Source organism: Eptesicus fuscus, chromosome 5, assembly GCF_027574615.1.
Source record: "Eptesicus fuscus isolate TK198812 chromosome 5, DD_ASM_mEF_20220401, whole genome shotgun sequence".
NCBI lineage: Eukaryota > Metazoa > Chordata > Mammalia > Chiroptera > Vespertilionidae > Eptesicus > Eptesicus fuscus.
The window spans coordinates 95,156,769-95,180,012 of NC_072477.1; the positions used below are offsets into that span (position 1 = coordinate 95,156,769).

Genomic DNA, 23,244 nt, shown 5'->3' on the forward strand with positions numbered 1-23,244 from the left:
TCTGATTCACTGAGAAATGCATTGTTTGTTCTCATTAATGGATATTATTTATTTTGAATAGAAATAAATCTGGTCAATATTATCTCAGTTAAATCATGAGTGTATAATATATATGGCCATGTTCAGAGATAGTATATTTTTATGAAAACTAAGTAGAAAGCTAATAACTTTATTCTAAAATAATTAAAATTCAATTTTATGAGCATTTTTAGTTATTTATAGATATTGCCCTCAGTGAGATTGTACTAGGTAACAATACCATCCACGGTGTATGACCATCATTAATTCATTCATTCATTCATTCAAATGGCTTGCCATTGGCCAGGTGGGGCAGAGAGTACATGATGGTACCCTCTGCAACTCCCAGGGCCTTACAATCTTAGCATCTTCATTGTTTCTTTTCTTTCCTGTCTCATCTTCTTTAGCATGAATAAACTCTTTAGCATGAAATAAATACAATGTTTCAGAACAGTGTCTGATATAATTCACATAAAATCCACTGTTTTAAAGCATACCACTAGTGGTTTTCAGTATACTTACAAGCTTCTGCAACCATCACTATTATTTAGTTCCAGAACATTTTCACCACCCCCAAAGTAACCCCATTAGCAGTCACTTCCCATGATTTCTTGCCTCTAGCCCATGGCAAACATTAATCTATTTTCTGCCTCTATGAATTTGCCTATCCTGGACATTTCATATAGATGGAATCATATAACATATGACCTTTTATAACTGACTTTTTTCATTTAGCGTAATGTGTCCAAGGTTCATTCATATTGTAGCATGGGTCAGTACTTAATTTCTTTTTATGGCTGAACAATATTCCAGTGTATGGCTGTATCACACTTAGTTTAAGCATTCATCAGTTGATGGGCATTTAGGTTGTTTACACCTTTTGGCTATTAGGAACAATGCTGCTATGAACATTCATATTTGACTTTTTTGTGAGGACACATGCTTTAATTTCTCACGGGAACGTATCTACAATGCCCTACCAAAGTTACACATGGTAACAGTACGTTTAACTCTTTGAGAAATTGCCAAACTGTTTTCCATAGCAACTGCATCATGTTACATTTCATCAGCAATGTATGAGGGGTTCCAACTTCTCCACATCCGTCAACACTTGTTATTGTTTGTCTTTTTTATTATAGCCATCAGTGTGGGTGTGAAGTGGGATCTTACTGTGTGTGTTTTTTTACTTTATTTTTATTGTTGACGCTATTGCAGGTGTCCCTATTTTGCCCACCTCCACCCAGCCCTCTCCCCCTCCCACACTGTTGTCTGTGTCTATGGGTTATGCATATGTGTCCTTTGGCTAATCTTCATTTGAAATTATTGTTGTTGTATGAGAAACCCTTAAACTCAAAAGTTATGCAATACTCATGGTACTGGTTCTGAACATGTTAAAAGGCATTTAAAAGCACTTTGTTTTGTAACCAGTGTATTTGATAGTGATATAACTAAATTTTGTAAAGGCCATCTGACTCAACACTTCCCAGACTTCAACATTTAGCACTTAAATATTTGGAATAGGACATTCATGTCATCATGCCCTGGATTAAAGTATAGAATAAGGCTGTGAATAAAAACAAAGATGATATAAAATCTTCTATTTTTATGACTCTAAATAATAATTCATGAAATAGGCTTTAAGAAAAGTATACAATTTAATGCAAAATGTCTAAAAGAATAATTTAGTCATGTTGGTATTTACACATTTATGAAAAAAATATTCATGTTGATAAAAATTTTCTAAGTGCACTTAAAACCTAGGAAGATATTGTTAGGCATTGAATTTAGAATAATGACTTCAGTCAGGTAATAGTATATATCAAATTCACAAAGTGGTTGCTTGTATTAATATGATTTTACTCTTTATTTGATTTCACGGTGTATCGTTGTAACTAAAGTTTGCATGGAGAAAAAGTTCATAAATGAGGGCTCTGGAACTATAGGGGTTCAGTTGATGTCAATATAGAAGTGAAAAAGGACTAAGGAATCCTAGTCCTAGTATTTTTTCGTTTATATTTTTCTGGAGTGCTGGATCCTGGCTCCACGATAAATATAATCTGGAGCCGAGATAATGCCAACTTTAACACTACCATCCTTATGCTTTCAAGTGTGGGTAATGTTCATCTTTGCTGCTTGGTTATTTCCTCTCCTTATCTAATACATACCCAGAAAATAGGCTTCTCAAACAAACTAATTTGCCTTTTAAAAATGAAACATACTAGTACCTAACTAAAAACTAAAACTTGAACTCTTAAATCAAACATTCCTAAATCTTAGAGGCTTGATATAGGGACTCATCTACTCTTCCTCTTCTTGTTTTTCTGTTTTTTGGTTGTTGTTTTTTTTTTTGTTGTTGTTGTTTGTTTGTTTGTTTGTTTTTGAAGAATTGCTTACTTAACAAAGAAATTATTACTAGAATTTTGTGCTCCCTTCTTCCCGCCTTCATCTAATGATAGGCTCACACATGGTAGATTTATATTAGTAATAGAGACAGAAGAGCAGACCCAGAACTCTGATAGGTTTTCTTTGATATGACCACCTTTTAGATTATTATATGAAAGACACAGGTTAAGTGTTTTGGAAATGAGTAACAGTGTATCTTATGTCTTATGTAGCATATAGGAGTGGTTTTCATCACAAACTTGGCAGCTTGCATTTCATGTGTCAATATAAAATATTCTGATTTTCTGCTAAAAGCTTATTTTTATAATTCAGTTGCATTTATAAAGCAGTATTATATCACCTAATCTTTAAAAAGAAATATGAATTTCTTTGACTACTTGAAATATTATGTTTCCATTCTATTGAAATTGAAGCATTTAAGTTAAGAATAGACTTCCTAATAGCATAAATAGTAATTCAACTTTAACTTCAATAGGCTCTAATTTACATTTAAATCCAGTTATATGGTGTTCAGAAAAGGCTCTAATTCATATAGTGTATTTTACAGCAGAATATTCAGATAGTCCCTATATCAAGCTTCTAAGATTTAGGAATGTTTGATTTAAGAGTTTAAGTTTTAGTTTTTAGTTAGGTATGAGTTTTACCCACATCGGTATTTATAGCGCTTAGCTTTCTTTTTTAGTTATCAAGATACAAATATCTGAAAATTTCTAACACTGCTGATTGCATATCATGTGGGTAAAAAAGATCTTTAACCGCAGCCAAAAGGCGTCCATTCAAACAGGGTATAGCCAAGTTCATTCAAAGACAAGCATTTTGTGGATTAAAGATCACAATTTACCAACAACCGAATTTAAACACTGACTAAACGAATGAGTTCACTCTATGTGGTACCAATATCCTGGAAGGCCAAATATTTGCAAATGATACATATAACATTACTCTTACAGGTTGTTAATACAACTTTCAAGTTAAGTAAACTCCTTCCTCCTAGCATCTTAAATAATGTTTATTTAGTGTGTTCACCCATAAATCTAATTCATAAATTAAAAATTAACTAATAGAGTAGATGGCTTATGTTCTTATATTAAATTTTTTATGTCTAAAACATTGTCAAATATTTTCTTAATATTGGTGGGATTTTGTGAAGCAGAAACATACGGGGTTTTAGAAAACAGTAAAAGTATTTTTTCCCCCCTAATACTAATTGATACTCTTTGGAGATGCCAGTGTTTAGTTTGTGTGGCAAGAGGTGCAGATGAACTGAGCTGTTAATTGCATGTCTTATTACTTAATGTCATGAGAGGACTGAGGTGAAGGCCTTTCTAATTTTATTGCTCACTTTTTGTCTCAGTAAACTGTGTTCTTACATATATGAATATGTTGCTTGTAAAGCACTACCAGGGGATGTGCTTTTAGCTTCTCCGTATGAAGGATTCTAGGTCATACTGTCCCTTGCCTTTTGTCTGGGGACCCCGTGCCATGCAAGTTAAGAAGTGATGAAGGTTAGGGGTCTGGTCAGTGGTCATGATTATTGCAGACTTGAAGGGGAGATTGCAGTGCAGGGAGATAAGGGAGTATAAGAAAGCCATATCTAGGGTGCGGATTTAACTTTGCCCCTATCACACCTACCTAGACACCATTTCCCTACTTGTCCAGGATATTAGACATGTCTCCTTCAGAGTAACCTTTTATGTAGCAGCTTGGGAAAGCTCTCCTGCCCTGTCTTGCAGAGCTCATCAACTATTTTTCCTGAGAGCTTTTCCATTCTCTGACGACAGCAAAATTGTTCTTTGTGACCTGTTGGCCTTTCTTTGCCTTTTATAATTTTCCCATCCTGCTCTTCAGTGCTTGAAGATGTAGAGAGTGGATTCCTGATGAGGCTGGGGAGAGGAGCTGGCCCGGCCCCACCCTCCTGTCGGGAGAAACATGAGAGGTCGAGAGGTCGAAGCTGCCTGGTTGGGGGGCAAGAGGCTGGCGTGGTGGGAGGCAGTGGGAGTAGGCAGAAAACTTAACTGTATTTCCCTTGATTTCTCCCCCATCTTGTATTTTCTAGCTTGAGTTTAAGAAATTAAAAAAGCGATTTTGATGTGATAGTATCACATAGTGATTGAAACCCAAGTCTGGAGCCAGACTGCCTGGGTCCAAATCCCAGTTTTGCCACTTCTGAGACCTTCGTTTCTCTATATCTCTGATTCAGTAAAATGGGGAAAATAGTATTTGCTTCATAGAGTTGTTGGAGAATTAAATAAGTTTATGCATGTAATGTATGTAGAAAAGTGCTTTACCATAGTAAGAATCATGCCAGATTCCAAACTCTCTTCCAAGATCAAACTATTATGTAGTTTTCCTCTTTGTTCAAGTCGGTAAGTGTAAGGAAATGTTCATTTGCTTTTCCTACTGGATATCTGGTAATGTCCAAAGATACTTTGTATTGGAGATACGCATGTGTGTTTTATTAAGCTAAATACCATTGTCTTCCTACTTAATTATTACGTGGAGGAAATACTCTTTCTGAGGATTTGTGCAGTATATTCATGACCTTTTCTTAGACTATGAAATACACATATACTATATGTAATGTAAATTAGAGATGTTTGTTTTTATTGTGAGTTAGTTTTGGTGTTTTAATTTTTGGGTTTTATGCATGTATGTGTGTGTATGACATGACTTTTATCATCTGCTTTACCTGTCACTGATTCTTTAATCAATCTATCCTATTGTTCCTGTCAGAAAATATACTATTTAACAGTCTACCTTATGGTGGAGTGTCTGAGGTTGAGATTGATCAATTTTAAGCACTGCTTGGGTTATTTTTATCATGCCTACTTGCTTGGCTTGGCTAACCCATACCACATTGTTTATTGCTTGTTTTCTAATAATTTGCTTAGATACACATTGCTTTTCAGAGCTAATAAGAAATGAGTATGAGTGAACTCACAATGTGGGCACCTCATTATATGAACCTGAATAATAATGGTTTGCTTGTCACTTTGCTACTTTGCTAATACTGTTCAAATAGAACCAATACAGTTTGAGGACGCATAGGTATTTGAAAGTAAAAATAACATGGTACACACTTTCTCCTCAGTGTTTTCTTTGACTGCCAATCTATAGTTTGGAGACAGAAGGGAGCAAAGAACTGTTATGATCAATCCCATTCGCTCTGTAAAGTCATGTAGCAAAATATGTTCCACCTTGACTTGTGGTTAGATTTTGCTTCTGTTAAGTTGCCAGCCCTTTTTCCACCTTTACCTCAAGGTGAGTCTCCTAAGTCAAACTTGACTCTTAAATTACTTACTGTCCTATTAGTAATTTAAGAATTGTTCAGGATTACTTTTAAAAATACCTTTCATCAAATTATATGGACAGAATGAGTATAAAAGGTTCTGCCTGACTCATTTTACATGTGTAATAAGTTGATAATTGTTAGACTCTTATTCAGCATTTAAACACTTTAGGGGAAAATTGGTTAAAATGTTTGGGTTTGTGTGTTTTTTTGTGTGTGTGTTGTTGTTTTTTTGTTGCTATTTTTATCATGAAATATCTTCAGTGTTGAACAGACAGATTAGTTTACAGACAGAACTCTTCTATGAAAAATAAATATAATGCCCTTATCGAGGGTATGAGTTTACAAAAATGCTAACTTTTTTTCTTGATTTTCCCCACAGTTGTGTATTAATAAGCCATATAAAGGCTTTCTGTTTTCAGTGCTTAAGTATATACATTCTTTTCTAGACCAAGACTATAGTGCAGTCTAAAATGTGGTTTCTCATAAATTCTACTTATTGGTTGACTAGTAATTTTAAAATATTTACAGTACTATTGTTTTTTTCCTTTGGCCCTTCTAAGATGAGGAAACAGTTGAGTATGGTAGGTGGATTTTTTTTCCCCCTTGGTTGTAGTGTCTTTCTACTTTAATTGTATTTTCTGCATATTTAATCATTTTCTTTCTCATTTTTCTTTGTGCTTCTCAGAGGAAATTAAAGGTACATGTATAAAAGCTTCCCTGCATAGTCTAGTAATTTTATTTAGTACACATATGTGTGGGGTTAAATTAAATATAGTAAGATAAGCAGTTTATAGAAAATTATTATACATCCAAACTTCTAGCTTGACATTACAGTATCAAAAGTCATGCTTTGACTTTGTTTTAGAAAGGAATGTACTTTTTTTTTTTCTTCATATAGCAGAAATACAGAAAGTTATTTCACCTATAGTACATTGTTTTCTTCTCTGTGCGTAGTCTCAAATAAAGGTGAATGAAGAAAACAATGTTATTTAAATATATTGAAAGACTTATTTTAACATAAGGATGTGGGGAGAATCTTTTCAACTACTTGATTTCTGCACAAGCTGTGCTGTTAGTTCTAGAAATATATTGTTGTGAAGATTAGAAGTTTTTAAGACATAAATAACCCAGTATTTAATTTCTAGAAATAATAGCACATTGTTTATTTTAAAATGTTCTCATCTGTTCATTTTTAAACCAAAATAAATATAGAAATATCATGCCTTTATTTCTTTCCAGCACAGAATCACTTCTTATCAAAAGAAAGGCTGTATCTTAAACTTAACCTTGCTGTCTAATCCCATGAGCCAAATAAGTGCTATGTTTTACATATTAGCAAAGAGCCTGATTGACAAAAATAAATTTACTTTGGGGATCAAGTGTTGTCATTCCCTTAACTGTGAAAGTATAAACATCTCAGGCAAGTCTTTTATAATTTTCTTGGAACTGCAACAAGGAACCTCTGAAGGTTGAAAAAGAGTTGCATGACGTTTCGAAATGCTACTTTAAACTTAAATATAAAACAAAATGTTTTATGTTTAAGAGTGGCATTGTGAGGGCTGTTCTCTGCTGTGCTTCACATAATTGTTTTAAGTAATTTATTTTTTTTTTTTGCATCTGTGGCTGGGCTTCTAACTTCTGCTTTATTTCTTGGCTTTTGTTCTGATGCTTTTACACTCCATCCAGAAGATGCTGACTATGCTGGTAACAACAGCGGAACCTATATAGGTGAGCAATCGGGCATGGAAGAAGATGTCTTTCTTTCTGTTGCTTTCTTCAAAACTATTATATCATTTTATCCTAAACTAGCATATTTGCGTTAGCATGGCCTGACAATTCGTGGGGAGTAGCATGAACCTTATTAAACAGGCTCAGTGGGTTGGGCACAAAGGAATTCATGGTGTGCTTTGATTAATACTCAAGAAGCTTTCAAGATGTTATATTTTTATAAACCATTACATATATTTTTTTGAGAGGGGATGTAAAAGCATATATTTGTGATAAGTAATTTTACTCCATTAACAGTATCTGGACTTTTCTAAATAATCTGGTTAGCTGTGAATTATTCAAAGTTTCTAAACAACTTACATCTTTTTAAATATCTTTTTGGTTTTATGTTCTAATGATTTATTATTCCCTTAACAACTCCCACCCCCCAATAACCATTGAATGAGCAGTTCCAAATATTAAGCTTCATGATTAACTTGCTAATCTGTATTAGAAGGAAATATGTCCAGTTTAGAGATGCTAATGAGGGGGTAAGGAGGTAGTTGGGGAGTGATTAACTGGGAAACTTATATGCAGATATGCATTACCCATGGACACAGATAGTAGGGAGGTGAAGGTCTGGGAGGGGCAGGTATGGGGTAGAGGGAGTCAATGGGGAAAAAAAAAACCACAAGCAAAGGCGACATCTGTAATACTTTCATGATAAAGATAAATAATTTTTTTAAATCACCTAAAAAAATAGAGATGCTAAGGAATATTATAAACAAAAGCCAAGATATTTCAATTGTTAAAGGCATCTGAATTGTCTTCATCTACATTTCACTTCAGACCTTTCCCACCCTTGCCATGTATCTGTACACTTGTCAGTCTCTGCTTTCAGTTGTAAGAGGTAATAGTGTAGAAACACAGATTTAGCCCTAGCTGGTTTTGCTCAGTGGATAGAGCGTTGGCTTGTGAACTGAAGGGTCCCGGGTTCGATTCCAGTCAACCCCCAGTAGGGGGCATGCAGAAGGCAGCTGATCAATGATTCTTTCTCATCATTGATGTTCCTATCTCTCTCTCCCTCTCCCTTCCTCTCTGAAATCAATAAAAGTATATTAAACACACACACACACACACACACACACACACACACACACACAGATTTAGAGAGAACTGCTTCAAGCTCATTTGCAGATTAACATTTATGTACAGTTGACACTTGAACAACATGGATTTGAACTACCTGGGTTCCACTTACACATGGGTATTTTTCAATAAATATATAATCAGCCCTGTATCCCCAGGTTTCCCATCCACAGATTCAATCATCCATGGATCAAAAACAGTATTTTCCATTTAATGTTGGGAATAGGCAGATGTGTATGCATTGTTTTATGCCATCCTATATAATAAAGAGGTAATATACAAATTGACCATCACACCCTCACACAAGATGGCTGCCCCATGTGGTCACAGATGGCCACCACAAGATGGCCAGCAGGGGAGAGCAGTTGTGGGTGATCAGGCCAGCAGGAGAGGGCAGTGGGGGCGACCAGGCCTGCAGAAGAGGGCAGTTGGGGGTGACTGAGCTGGCAGGGGAAGACAGTTAGGGGTGACCAGGCTGGCAGGGGAGGGCAGTTGGGGGCAATCAGGCTGGCAGGGGAGCAGTAAGGTGTCGATCAGGCCAGCAGGGGAGTGGTTAGGGGGTGATCAGGCAGGCAGGCAAGCGAGCGGTTGGGAGCCAGTGGTCCCAGATTGTGAGAGGGATGCCCAACTGCCAGTTTAGGCCCAATCCCACACGGATCGGGCCTAAACTGGCAGTTGGACATCTCCCGAGGGGTCCCAGATTGAAGAGGGTGCAGGCTGGTCTGAGGGACAACCCCCCCTCAGTGCACGAATTTCGTGCACCAGGCCTCTAGTCTATATATATAAAAGGCGAACATGCAATATGTCCCTTTGGGAGTTCAACCAGGAGACCAGGAATTTGATCACTTTCAATTTGATCACCACCAGGGGGTGGTGCAGAATGAAGGAAGGCCCCTGCCAGCAGCCAGGGAAGGGTGGCCCTGGCTGGCAGCTGGCAGTCAGGGAAGGGAGGCCATAGCCAGGGAAGGGAGTCCCCGAACGGCCCTGATCACTGGCCAGGCCTAGGGACCCTCCCAGTGTACAAATTTTAGGCACCAGGCCTCTAGTTTTATATGGGGACTCAATCATCTACAACATTTGCTATCCATGTGTGGGAGGGTTCCTGGAACCAATCCACTATGAATACTGAGAGACAACTGAGTTTGGGGGGAGTCAAAAATTACACATGGATTTTTGACTGAGCAGGGGTCAATGCCCCTAACCCCCGTGTTCACAGGTCAGCTGCATATGATAATATCTCTTGGTTATTGAAGAAATGTGCCAGATAATATATTTAGTATTTAATATATTTATCTCTAACTAGAGGCCCAGTGCACAAAATTTGTGCACTGGGGGTGGCGGGGGGTGGGGGGTGTCCCTCAGCCCAGCCTGCACCCTCTCCAATCTGGTACCCCTTGGGGGGATGTCCAACTGCCAGTTTCCAACTGCTGGTTCCTAACTGCTCGCCTGCCTGCCAGCCTGATCACCCCCTAACTATTCCCCTGCCAGCCTGATAGATGCCTAACTGCTCCCCTGCCAGCCCAATTGCCCCCAACTGCCTTCCCTTGCCAGCCCAGTTGCCCCCAACTGCCCTCACCTGCTGGCCCGGTAGCCTCCAACTGCCCTCCCCTGCCATTCCGGTCACCCCTAACTACCCTCCCCTGCCAGCCTGGTCACCACCAACCACCCTCCCCTGCAGGCCTGCTCCCCCACAACTGCCCTCCCCTGCAGGCCTGGTCTCCCCTAACTGCCCTCCCCTTCCGGGGCCTGATTGCCCCCAACTGCCCTCTCCTGCCGGCCGGGTCCCCTCTAACTGCCCTCCCCTGCCAGCCTGGTCGCCCCTAACTGCCCGCCCCTGCTAGCCTAATCACCCACAACTACCCTCCCCTGCCGGCCATCTTGTGGCAGCCATCTTTGACCACATGGGGGAAGCCATCTTGTGCGAGGGTGTGAGGGTCAATTTGCATATTACCTCTTTATTATATAGGATACTGTGAGATTGGTGGTATTTTATCCACTTTCTAAAAAGGAAACTGAGAAAGCTTGAAGGATTTACCTAAGGACCTAAAGACAGTAAATGGTGCATTGTAGTTTCAGATCCACATCTGTGTAACTATAATGCCTGTACTCTATCCTTTAAAATATCTGCCGAAACCGGTTTGGCTCAATGGATAGAGCGTCGACCTGCGGACTGAAGGGTCCCGGGTTCGATTCCGGTCAAGGGCATGTACCTTGGTTGCAGGCACAACCCCGGTGGGGGGTGTGCAGGAGGCAGCTGATCGATGTTTCTCTCTCATCGATGTTTCTAACTCTCTATCCCTCTCTCTTCCTCTCTGTGAAAAATCAATAAAATATATTTTAAAAAATAAAATAAAATAAAAAAATAAAATATCTGCCCTCACCCAGCTGGCATGGCTCAATGGTTGAGCATGGACCTATGAACCAGGAGGTCACAGTTCAATGCCTGGGTTGCGTGCTCGATCCCCATTGTGGGGCGTGCAGGAAGCAGCTGATCAATGATTCTCTCTCATCATTGATGTTCCTCCCTTTCTCTATGAAACCAATAAAAATATATTTTAAAAAATATATATGCTGCCCTCTAGTTTTTCATTCTACAAAACAAAAACCCATGCAAAAAATATAGAGTATTGCAATTTTTAGCGTAGAAAGACTATAGTTTACTAAGACAGAATTCAGTGATCAGAGTTAAGCTTTCATTAATTCTTTACTCATTGCAGAACAATGCAGTGTGCCAGATATTCTGTATATTGACTAACACCTCCCCTAACATCTTCAGAAGCTGTAATAGCTTAAAATGGCAAGCATTTATTATTTTTCCAATTTTGTGGTTAGCTGGTTTGTTGGCTTGGTGGACCTTTGCAGTCTGGTAGTTTGGCTGGAGTCTGTTGGTCTGGGGGGCGGGGGAGGGAGGGGGCGGGAGGTGCACAGTGGTGCTCAGCTGGGTGAACCTGTTTCTGTTTCCTGTCATTGTTTACCCTCCAGTAATCTAGCCATTCTAGTGGCCTTCCAGGGTGCAACAGAGATAACAGTCCTGGTATGGAAGTGCTGTTGAAGCCCCTGCTCACATCACATCAGGTCCCTTGGCCAAAACAATCTCATGGCCAAGCCAGAGTCTGTGTGGGAGACCACCTGAGGGCTTGGGTCCTGGGAGAGGTGAGTGGATAGCTATGACTGCAAGCTACTACCTCTCAAAATAGAAAGAGGGGTGCTTAGTCTTCTCACTTTAAGGGCTGTGTACTCTTGTCAATTAGCAGTGTGTGTCTGTCCATTGGAATAACTATGGCATAAAGCTCTATCTGATGAGTGTCACATAAAATGCCATAATTCACAGGGAGAGGTGATCATCTCAGCCTAAGGCAGCGAGGGACTCACTCCCTTGAGAGATGACGTTAAAATGGCTCCATGGATTGGCTGGGATGACAGTGCAGCCAGGGATGAGAAGGCAGAAGCAGTAGCATGAAAGTGCCACGCTGTCACCTTCCCAGCCCTGTCATCTACATGTCACCTAAACTTAAACATGCCTTGTGCTCTCAACAGCCATCTCTCTCCATGCTACTGCTTCTGCCTTCATCCCCCGCTGCACTGTCATCCCAGCCAATCCATGGAGCCGTTTTAACATCATCTCCAATGGGAGTGAGTCCTTCGCTGACTTAGGCTGAGATGATCACCTCTCCCTGTGAATTACGGCATTTTATGTGACACTCATCAGATAGAGCTTTATGCCATAGCTATTCCAATGGATAGACATACACCGTCTAATTGGCAAGAGTACACAGCTAAAAAAGTATTAGTGTTGACAGAATACAAGATTTTTCTACCTATCTAGCCTGTATAGGGTTTTGAATTTACAAGCCCTAATTATATTGTATAGCTATCCACTCCATTCAACTCCTGGTCTTAAAAACAATAGTTATCCTTCCCTGCCCTACTGTGGCCAAGGGAAAACAAGGCCAATGTGTTTAATATATGTGCATGATGGCCTCACTTCTTTCTAGTCTAAATGCTTGTTCTGACACATCATGCACCTAGAAGTTGGTTTAGCTGCTGCAAAGGCAGGGAATATAATACCCAGGAAGGTGCCTGGGAAGAGAAGCCTACAATGAAAAGATTTTTGTAGTTTTTTTTTAAAAAGAATATGTGATAACTAGAGGCTTGGTGCGCGAATTCGTGCACAGGTGGGGTCCCTCTGGGTGGCCTGCAGGAATCGGGCCAAAACCTGCAGTCCTACACTGCCTGCAGCTCCTACCTGCCACTCCCACTCATCTCAGCCCCAGTGTGCCTGCTGCGGGCTCATGCCCCATCAGTCCCGAGCACTCGCCAGCCATGAGTCCTGCATCTGGTGCCCTCCCAAGGGGAGTGGCCTGCAGGATCGGGCTGAAACCGGCTCTCCAACATCCCCCGAGGGGTACTGGATTGTGAGAGGGCACAGGCCAGGCTGAGGGACCCCATCGGTGCATGGTCGGGCCGGGGAGGGGCCATGCGAGGGCTCCAAGGCGTGTCCAGCCCCATCTTGCCCAGTCCTGATCAGGGCCAATCAGGGTCAGCCAGCTGGGGAGGGACCGCGGGAGGGCTCCAGGGCAAGTCCGGCCCATTTCACTCAGTCCTGATCTACTGGGCCCTGGCAGCAAGCTAACCTACTGGTCAGAGCAACTACCCCCTGGTGGTCAGTGCACGTCATAGCAACTGGTCCACCAGTTGACTGTCTGCCCCCTGGTGGTCAGTGTGTGTCATAGAGAGCTGTTGAGCAGCTTTAGCATATCATTAGCATATTATGCTTTGATTAGTTGTTTGGTTCTGCCATTCGGTCTATTTGCATATTACCCTTTTATTATATAGGGTAGGATGTATAAACTAATAAGTGTTTCTGATAAAAATTTCTACTTTTGAGGAAACGCTTCAACTAATGACCCTTGAACAATTTGAAATTTTTTCTTTTGCAGAATAAACAAGTCTGATTGTATTCTCTGATTATTTTATTTTTTATTTATTTTTAAATATATTTTATTGATTTTTTTACAGAGAGGAAGGGAGAGAGAGAGAGAGTTAGAAATACTGATGAGAGAGAAACATCAATCAGCTGCCTCCTGCACACCCCCTATTGGGGATGTGCCCGCAACCAAGGTACATGCCCTTGACCGGAATCAAACTTGGGACCCTTGAGTACACAGGTCGATGCTCTATCCACTGAGCCAAACCAGTTATGGCTCTAGTTATTTTAATATATATTACTAGAGGCCCAGTGCATGATTGAATCATGCACGTGTAGGGTCCCCTACATGCTTTCGCTTTTCGCAGTGGAGCTGGATGCCTGTCTGCTGGTGCACCAGGCCTTTCAGAAGCCTCTGGCTCGGCAGAGGCTTCTGAAAGGCCTGGTGCCGGAGCAGACAGGCACCCAGCTCCCACGCTTTTGATGGTCTGCGGCTGCTGAGGGGGCTACCCTGCTGTTGAGAGGCACAGGGGGCGGGAGGCGGGAGTCCCGCCCCCTGCACCTCTCAACAGCAGGGTAGCCCCCCTCAGTGGCAGCAGATCTGTGCCTCTCAATGGCCAGATAGGCCACCCCGAGTCCCGCCCCCCAGCCTCCCGCCGCCCAATCGTGGGTGTAGCGGAGTGATGGTAATTTACATGTTACTCTATTATTAGATAGGATTATTAAGACTATATTATAGCCGTAGCTAGTTTTGCTCAGTGGATAGAGCATCGACCTGTGGACTGAAGGGTCCCAATGATTCTCTCTCATCATTAATGTTTCTCTCTCTCCCTCTCCCTACCTCTCTGAAATCAATAAAAATATATTTAAACAACAACAACAACAACAAAAACTGTATTACAGTAGTTCCCCCCATCTTATTCATGGTTTCCTTTCTATAGTTTCAGTTACCTGCTGTCAACCACAGTCTGAAAATATTAAATGAAAAATTCCGATATTAAATATTGGAAATATTAAAATGAACAATTCAAAAGTCTTAAATTTCTTACCTTTCTGAGTAGTGTGGTGAAACTTGCACCATCCTATTCTGTCCCACCGGGGATGTGAATCATCCCTTGGTCCGCTGTCTCCAGGCTGTGTATGCTACCTGCTCCTTAGTCGCTTAGTAGCCATTTCAGTTATCAGACCCACTGTTGCTGCATTGCAGTGCTTGTTTTCAAGTAACTTACTTTAATTAGTAATGGCCCTGAAGTGCAAGAGTAGTCATGCTGGCAATTCGGATATGCCAGAGAGAAGCTATAAAGTGCTTCATTTAAGGAAAGGTGGACATGCTCAACTTAATAAGGAAAAAATATTGTATGCTGAGGTTGCTAAGATCTATGGTAAGAACAAATCTATCACGGGACTGCGAAGAAAGAAAAAGAAATTTGTGCTAGTGTTGCTGTCACACATCACACTTTACCAAAGTGACAGGCCATAGTGCATGATAAGTGCTTAGTTAAGGTGGAAATGGCATTAAATTTGTGGATAGAAAACATGAACAGAAATGTGTTTGATTGATGGCAACATGTTGCACCAGAAGGCATTGACCCTCTACAAAGATGCCAGCAAGGGATCCCCTGAAATGAGTGACCATATTTACAAAACTTTAATTCAGTATATTATTGTTTTATTTCATTATTGGTTATTGTTAATCTCTTACTGTGCATCATTTATTTTTTATTTTTATTAAATTTATTGGGGTGACATGGGTTAATAAGATTATATAGGTTTCAAGTGTACAATTCTATGATATACCATCTGTGTATTGCATTGTGTATCCACCACCCAAAATTAAATCTCCTTCCATCACCATATACTTGACTCCCTCTTTCCTTCATTACCTCCCCGTCCCCTTTCCCTCTACTAACCACCATACTGTTGCCTGTGTCTGAGTTTTTGTTTGTTTTATTTGTTCATTTGTTGTTTTCAGTTTTATATCCCACATATAAGTGAAATCATATGGTTCCCACCTGCAGTGAATGAGGGTTCCTTTCTCTCCACAACTTCCCCAACACTTTTTACTTGTCTTGTTGATAAAAGCCATTCGAACAGGCGTGAGGTGGTATCTTATTGTAGTTTTGATTTGCATTCCCTAATAGCTAGTGAAGTTGAACATCTTTTCATATGTATTTTTGCGATTTGGTTGTCTTGAGAGAAGTATCTGCACATTTTTAAATTGGATTGTGTTTTGTTGTTGTTGTTGAATTGTATGAGTTCTTTATATATTTTGAATATTAAACCCTTGTTGGAACTGTTGTTTGTAAATATCTTCTCCCATTTGGTTGGTTGCCTTTTTGTTTTATTGGTGGTTTCTTTTGCTGTGCATAAGCTTTTTAGTTTGATATAGTCCCATTCATTTATTTTTGTTTTTCAATTCCCTTGCCTTTGGGGTCAAATTTATAAAATCTTCTCTAGGACTACAGTCTCCATGGTATGTTATTGGCTCCTTTGTAAAAATTTATTGGCTTTATTTGTAGGCTCTCACTTCTGTTCCATTGATCTGTGGGTCTGTTTTTCTGCCAATACCATGCTGTTTTGATTATTGCCGCTTAGTAGGATAACGTACCTTGGTTGTGGACACATCCCCAGTAGGAGGTGTGCAGGAGACAGCTGATCAATGTTTCTCTCTCATCGATGTTTCTAACTCTCTATCCCTCTCCCTTCCTCTCTGTAAAAAATCAATAAAATATATTAAAAATAAAAAAAAAGAATCATGTCAACCCTGGCTGGTATGACTCAGTTGGCCAGAGTTTCATATCATGCACTGGAAGGTCGTGGGTTCGATTCCCAGTCAGGGCACATACTTAGGTTGCGAGTTCGATTCCCAGTCTCAGCGCACATAGGAAGCAACTGATCAATGTATCTCTCTCACATCTATGTTTCTCTTTGTCTCTCTCTTCCTTCTTCCTCCCTCACTAAAATTAATTTTTTTTTAAAAAGAACCATGTCATGTGGAAAAAGTGACAATTTTACTTTATCATTTCCAATTTTATTTCTTTCTCTTGTCTAATTGCTCTGCCTAGGACTTTGAGTACTATCCTATATAATAAAGAGGTAATATGCAAATTGACCATCACTCCAACACACAAGATGGCTGCCCCCATGTGGTCAAAGATGGCTACTCCCATGTGGACACAAGATGGGCGACACAAGATGGCCAGCAGGGGAGGGCAGTTGTGACTGATCAGGCCAGCAGAGGAGGGCAGTTGGGAGGGACCACGCCTGCAGGGAAGGGCAGTTAGGGGGGACCAGGCCTGCAGGGGAGGGCAGTTAGGGGTAACTGGGCCAGCAGGGGAGGGCAGTTGGGGGCAACCAGGCCTGCAGGGAAGAGCAGTTAGGGGCAATTGGGCCGGCAGGGGAGCAGTTACGTGTCGATCAGGCTGGCAGGGGAGTGGTTAGGGGGTGATCAGGCTGGCAGTCAGAAGCGGTTAGGGGCAATCAGGCAGGCAGGCAGGCAGGCAGGCAGGCAGGCAGGCAGGCAAGTGGTTGGGAGCCAGCAGTCCAGGATTGTGAGAGGGATGTCCGACAGCCCGTCAGACATCCCTCAAGGGGTCCCAGATTGGAGAGGGTGCAGGCTGGGCTAAGGGACACCCCCCCCTCCCCTGTGCACGAATTTCGTGTACCAGGCCTCTAGTGTTGAATAAGAAGGGTGAAAGTGGACATCCTTGTCTTGTTCCTGATCTTAGAATTTTTAAAAAACTTTCAGTTTTTCACCATTGAGGGTTAGTCATATATAGACTTTATTTCTTGAGGTACTTTTTTTATCTATCCATTTATGAGTTTTTTAAAATGGATGCTCTGTTTTATCAAATGCTTTTTCTGCATCTACTGATAAGTTCATATTATTTTAATCCTTTGTTTTGTTAATGTGGTGTATTATGTTGATTGATTTGCATATGTTGAACCATCCTTGTGCCCCTGGAAGTAACCACACTTGATCATGATATATTATTTTATTAATGTATTGTTTTCTACTTGCTCACATTTTGTTTAGGATTTTTGTATCTACATCCATTAGAGATATTGGTCTATAGTTTTATTTTTTTGTGTTAGCCTTGCCAGGTTTTGGTATCAGAGTTATGTTGGCCTCATAAAATGTGTTAATAAATATTGTCTCTTCTATATGAGCATAACCAATGGACACAGACAGTAGGGGGTGAGGGCAGGTGCTGTGGAGTAGGAGTAGCCAGGGAGAGGTCACTGGGGGAAAAAGACGTATGTAATACTTTAAACAATAAAGAATTTAAATTAATAATAATAATAAAGCGTGTGCATTTAAAAAATAAATAAATATTGTCTCTTCTTGAGTTTTTTGGAAGACTTTAAGAAGGATGGGTATTAAAATAAAACTTTGACTGTTTGGTAGATTTCACTAGTGAGCCATCTGGTCCTGGACTTTACTTTTTGGGAGATTTTTTAAAAATTTATTTTATGGTTGAGAGTATTACAGATGTCCCCCTTTCACCTCCTTCCACCCATCTCCCATGCCACCCCATGCTTTCACCTGTCTATTGTCTGTGTCCATGTGCAATGCATAAATGCATATACGTTATTTTATTAATCTCTTCCAGCCCTCCTTCCTGCCTTCACTCTGAGATCTGTCAGTCTGTTTCATGCTTCCATGTCTATGGTCCTGTTTTTCCATTAGTTTATTTTGTTCCTTAGCTTCCACATATAAGTAAGATCATATGATATTTGTCTTTCTCTGCCTGGTTTATTTTGTTTAGCATAGTACTCTCCAGCTCCCTCCATGCTGTCTCAAAGGGTAAGAGATCCTTCTTTATTACAACTGTGTAGTGTTCCATGGTGTAAATGTACCACAGCGTTTTACTCACTCATCTAGTGATGGGCATTTAGGCTGTTTCCAGATCATAATGCTGCTGTGAACATAGGGGTGCATATATTCTTTCTGATTGTTGTTTTGGGATTCTTAGGATATGTTCCTAAAAGTAGGATTACTGGGTTAAATGGCAGTTCCATTTTTAATTTTTTGAGTATCCACCATACTATTTTCCATAATGGTTGCACCAGTCTGCATTCCCACAGCAGTGTACTAGGGTTCCATTTTCTCCACATTCTCACCAGCACTTGTCATTTGTTGATTTGTTGCTGGTAGCCATTCTGACAGGTGTGAGGTGATACCTCATTGTAGTTTTAATTTGCATCTCTCTGGCAATTAGAAATGCTGAGCATTTTTTCAAATGTTTGAATGTCCTTTTTGGAGAAGTGTCTATTCAGGTCTTTTTCCCATTTTTTAAATTGGATTGTTTGTCCTCCTCTTGCTGAGTTGTATGAGTTCTTTGTATATTTTGGAAATGAATCTCTTATCAGATGTATCATTGGCAAGTATGTTCTCCCATATTTTGAGTTCCTTTTGCATTTTGATGGTGGTTTCTTTTGTTGTGCAGAAGCTTTTTAATTTGATGGTTGTTTCAGTTTTCACACTGTTGACCAGTCTATATAGATTTTCCAGTTCTTTGTGATTCAATCTAGGAAGGTTATATATTTCTAGGAACATATCCTTCCTTCTAGGTTATTGAATTTGGTGCCATATAGTCTTTCCCAGTATTATTGTATGGTCCTTTTATTTCTCTGGTGTCTGTGGTAACTTGTTTCATTTCTGATTTTGTTTACTTGAATCCTCTCTTTTTTCTTTGATGAGTCTAGGCAGAGGTTTGTCAATTTTATTATTCTTTTCAAAAAAACTAGTTCTTTGTTGCATTAACTTTTTGTTGTTGTTGTTATCCTCACCCCAGGATAGTTTTTCCATTGATTTTTTAGAGAAAATAGAAGGGAGAGAGGAGAGAGGGAAAGAGAGAGAGAAACATCAATATGAGAGAAATACATTGATATGGTTACCTCCTGCACGCGCTCCAACCAGCACCAGGGATCGAACCAGCAACCCAGGTACTTGCCCTTGACTGGGAATCAAACCCACCACCCTTTGGTACATTGGCCAATCAATACTCTATCCACTTAGCCACTTAAATTTTTAATAGTCTTATTGTTCTATATGTCATTTAATTCTGCTCTGATTTTTATTATTTTCTTCCTCCTGCTGCCTTTGGTTTGCTTTTTTCCCTCTTTTTCTATTTCTATTTCTCTGTGTGTGTGTGTGTTTTTTTAATATATTTTTATTGATTTCAGAGAGAGGAAGGGAGAGGGAGAAAAATAGAAACATCAATGATGAGAGAGAATCATGGATTGGCTGCCTCCTGCCCGTCCCCTACTGGGGATGGAGCCTGCAACCCGGGCATGTTCCCTGACCAGGAATTGAACCCTGACCTCCTGGTTCCTAGGTTGATGCTCAACCACGCTAGCCAGCCTATTTTTATTTCTTTAATATGTAATGTTAGGTTGTTTACTTGGTGTTTTTCTTGTTTTCTGAAGTAGGTCTGTAATGATATGAATTTACCTTTTATTACGGCTTGTGCTGCATCCTAAAAGTTTTGATATGTTGTAATTTCATTCTTATTTGTCTCTATCTAGCTCTTGATCTCTTCTTTCTTCTTTGGTCCAGTTATTTTTTACTAGAATGTTGTTTAATCTCCATGTATTGTGGATTTTTTTTCCCCTTTATTTTTGCAGTTGATTTCTAATTTTAAAACATTGTAGTCATAAAACATGCTTAGTGTAATTTCAATCTTTTTAAATTTGTTAAAGCTAGTTTTGTATCCCAACATATGGTCTACCTTTAGGAATGTTCCCTGTGTCCTAGAGAAGAATGACTAATCTGCTGTCCTGGGATGAGAGGCGCTGTAATTGTTAATTATGTCCATTTGTCTTATGTGTCATTTGAGGCTGATCTTCCTTTATTGATTTTCTGTTTGGTGATCTCTCAGTAGCCGTCAGTGGTGTATTTAGGTGCTGTACTATGATTTTGTTTTTGTCAGTCTCTCCCTTTAGTTCTGTTAGTAGTTGCTTTATGTATTTTGGTGCTCCCTGGTTGGGTGCATATATTTTGAGAAGTGTCATGTATTGATATAATATCCTCATGATCATTATAAAATGTTGATTTTGTCTCTTCATACCTTTTTTATCTTGAAATCTATTTTGTCAGATATAAGTATAGCTACACCTGCTTTTCTCTGCATGCTATTTATTTGGAGAATCATTTTCTTTTTATCTTTTCATCCTCAGCCAGGAACACGTTTAGAGTGAGGAAAGGGGCAGGGGAGAGAAAGAGAGAGGGAGAGAGTGAGGGAAACATCAATGTGAGAGAGAAATATCAATCAGTTGCCTCCCATACATACCCCAACCAGGTATTGAACCTGAAACCTAGGTATGTGCCCTGACAGGGAATCAAACCCACAACCTTTTGGTGTACAAGATGATGCTCCCACCAACTGAGCCACCAGCCAGGGCTGGATAATCATTTTCCACCCTTTCACTTTGAGTCTATATTTGTCTTTGCAGCTGAGATGTGTGTCCTGAAGGCAGCATTATGGTTGGTTTTGTTTTTTGACCCATTCTGCTACTCTGTGCTATTTTATTGGTGAGTTCAGTCCATTTGCATTTAAGGTAATTATTGACGTAGGAGGATTTCCTATAGCCACTTTATCTTTGTTTCTTGTAGCTCTGTGTCTCCTTGGTTCCTTTTCCCTTGTGTTTCTGTCTGTTCTTTTAATTTCATGATATTCTATAATTTTTTCCTCTGTTTCCTTTTTTTTTTTTAAGTGAAGTTTCTCAGTTTGGGATTTATTCATGTGGTTACCAAAGGAATATGTAAAAGAAAGGTTCATGTATACAGTAGTCCTTTTTCTTCTGAATGCATCTTATCTCCATTCCCTTTTGCAATTCAGACCTTTATCCCCTCCTCTTCTATGTATTTGTTGTCACAGATTATTTTTATTCATTTCTGAATTGAACTAGCTATTGTCTTCTTTATCTCTCTTTTTAAATGCTTTACCTCCTTTAACCTTTATGAGACATTTGAGTGTATATAGTACCTTATTCTGAAAAATGGTTGTAATATCCTGCTTCTGTCTATCTGTTAGTAATCTTACTTATAGTTTTGTATCCTGTTGTTCTTTGTTTCAGGTAAAATAACCCCCTTGAGTATTTACTGTAATGGAGGTCTTCTGGTGGTAAATTCTCTCAGCTTCTGTATACTTGAAAAAGTCTATTTCTCCTTCATATATAAAGGATAACTTTGCTGGATATATTATTTTTGGCTGGTAATTTCTTTCAGTAATTGATTATTTTATCCCACTCTCTTCTAACTTGTAGGGTTTTGCTGAGAAGTCCAATAATAATCTAATGGGGTTTCCTTTATAGATTACTGTCTTCCTTTCCCTAGCTGCTTTGAGAATTCTTTCTTTCTCATTAATTTCTAATATGCCTTGGAGAAGGCCTTTTCGGATTGAGATAATTAGGTGTTCTGTTTGCTTCTTAGGTTCAAGGATTTAGCTTTTTTCCTAGGTCTGGGAAGAAGTTCTCCACAGCTCTTTGAGTCAGCTCTCTGTTCCCATCTCCTTCAGGTATACCTATTATTCTTATACTAGAGGCCCGGTGCACCAAATGCTTGCACTGGGTGGGGGAGGTCCCTCAGCCCAGCCTGTGCCCTCTTCCAGTCTGGGACCCTTTAGGGGATGTCCACCTGTAAGCTTAGGCCCGACCCTGGGGGCCTAAGCCGGCAGGCGGACGTCCCTCTTGCAATCTGGGATCCCTCTCGTAGTCCAGGACCCCTCGCTCCTTACTGCCCGCCTGCTCACTGCTCCTTACCACTTGGCTTGCTGTTCATTAGTGCTGCTGTGGAGGCGGGAGAGGTTCCTACACCACCACTGCACTCGCCAGCTGTAAGCCTGGCTTCTGGCTGAGTGGTGCTCCCCCTGTGGGAGTGCACTGACCACCAGGGGGCAGCTCCTGCACTGAGCGTCTGTCCCCTGGTGGTCTGTGCACATCATAGCAACTGATCGTTCCACTATTCGGTCGATTTGCATATTAGGGTTTATTATATAGGATTTCTCTTTTTGATGGAGTCAGATAGTTCTTGTAGAGTTTTTTTTTTTTTTTTCAGTTTCAATCTTTTTGGTAAAGTTCTTGTTTTGTTAGTTATTTATATTTCTGACTTCATTAAACTGCCCGCCTGTGTTTTCGTTATTTCATTGAGTTTTTTCACAACTGCAAACTTGAATTCTCTGTCATTTGAATAACATATTTCCATTTCCGAATATTTTTCATTTTCTTTCTGAGCGGCCTCATTACCTTCGTTATTCATGCTATTTGATGGAGTCCTTCTCTGTCTAGGCTTCTGTAGTAAGTTGATTAAGAAGTCTTTCTTTTGTGTTCGAGTAGGTGGCACAGAAGCACAAATGTTTTAGTTTCTCTTACACTTCTCTGGCTTTTTAGGTCACTATGGACAATGAAGATGTCCTCGTTCCCTGGGGGCAGGTGAAGGTAGGCATCCCCTCTGTGACCAGGCCTCCTTTGTCTCAGGGCACCAAACTGGCAGGGAATGTGGAGGGCATTGGGGTTCTAAATCCGTGAAGTCCTAGCAATGTATACTGCAACCAGAGGCTGCCAGCAGTGCAGCTGTGATGAGTGGAGGCAGGATGAGAGGGGTCAGAATGAGAGGGGCTGGGCTGGGCTGGTGCTTTAGTGCCTTTGTTCTTGCAGTAATGGCGACTGGAAGACCTCAGTGGCTTCACCTCTGTATCTCTACCCATCCCTGGGATTATCCCAGTGTGTACATTTAGATGTTTCA

The 23,244-nt window shown here is 40.3% G+C and overlaps 1 protein-coding gene across 1 annotated transcript in view; it reads left to right on the plus strand.

Annotated features, from left to right (window-relative positions):
• MPP7 (MAGUK p55 scaffold protein 7) overlaps nt 1–23,244 on the plus strand; it is a 345,710-nt gene that overhangs the window by 263,584 nt on the left and 58,882 nt on the right. The window contains exon 14 of the mRNA XM_054716587.1: nt 7,403–7,441. Within this exon, the coding sequence (XP_054572562.1) occupies nt 7,403–7,441 (39 nt within the window). The remainder of the gene's footprint in view (nt 1–7,402; nt 7,442–23,244) is intronic.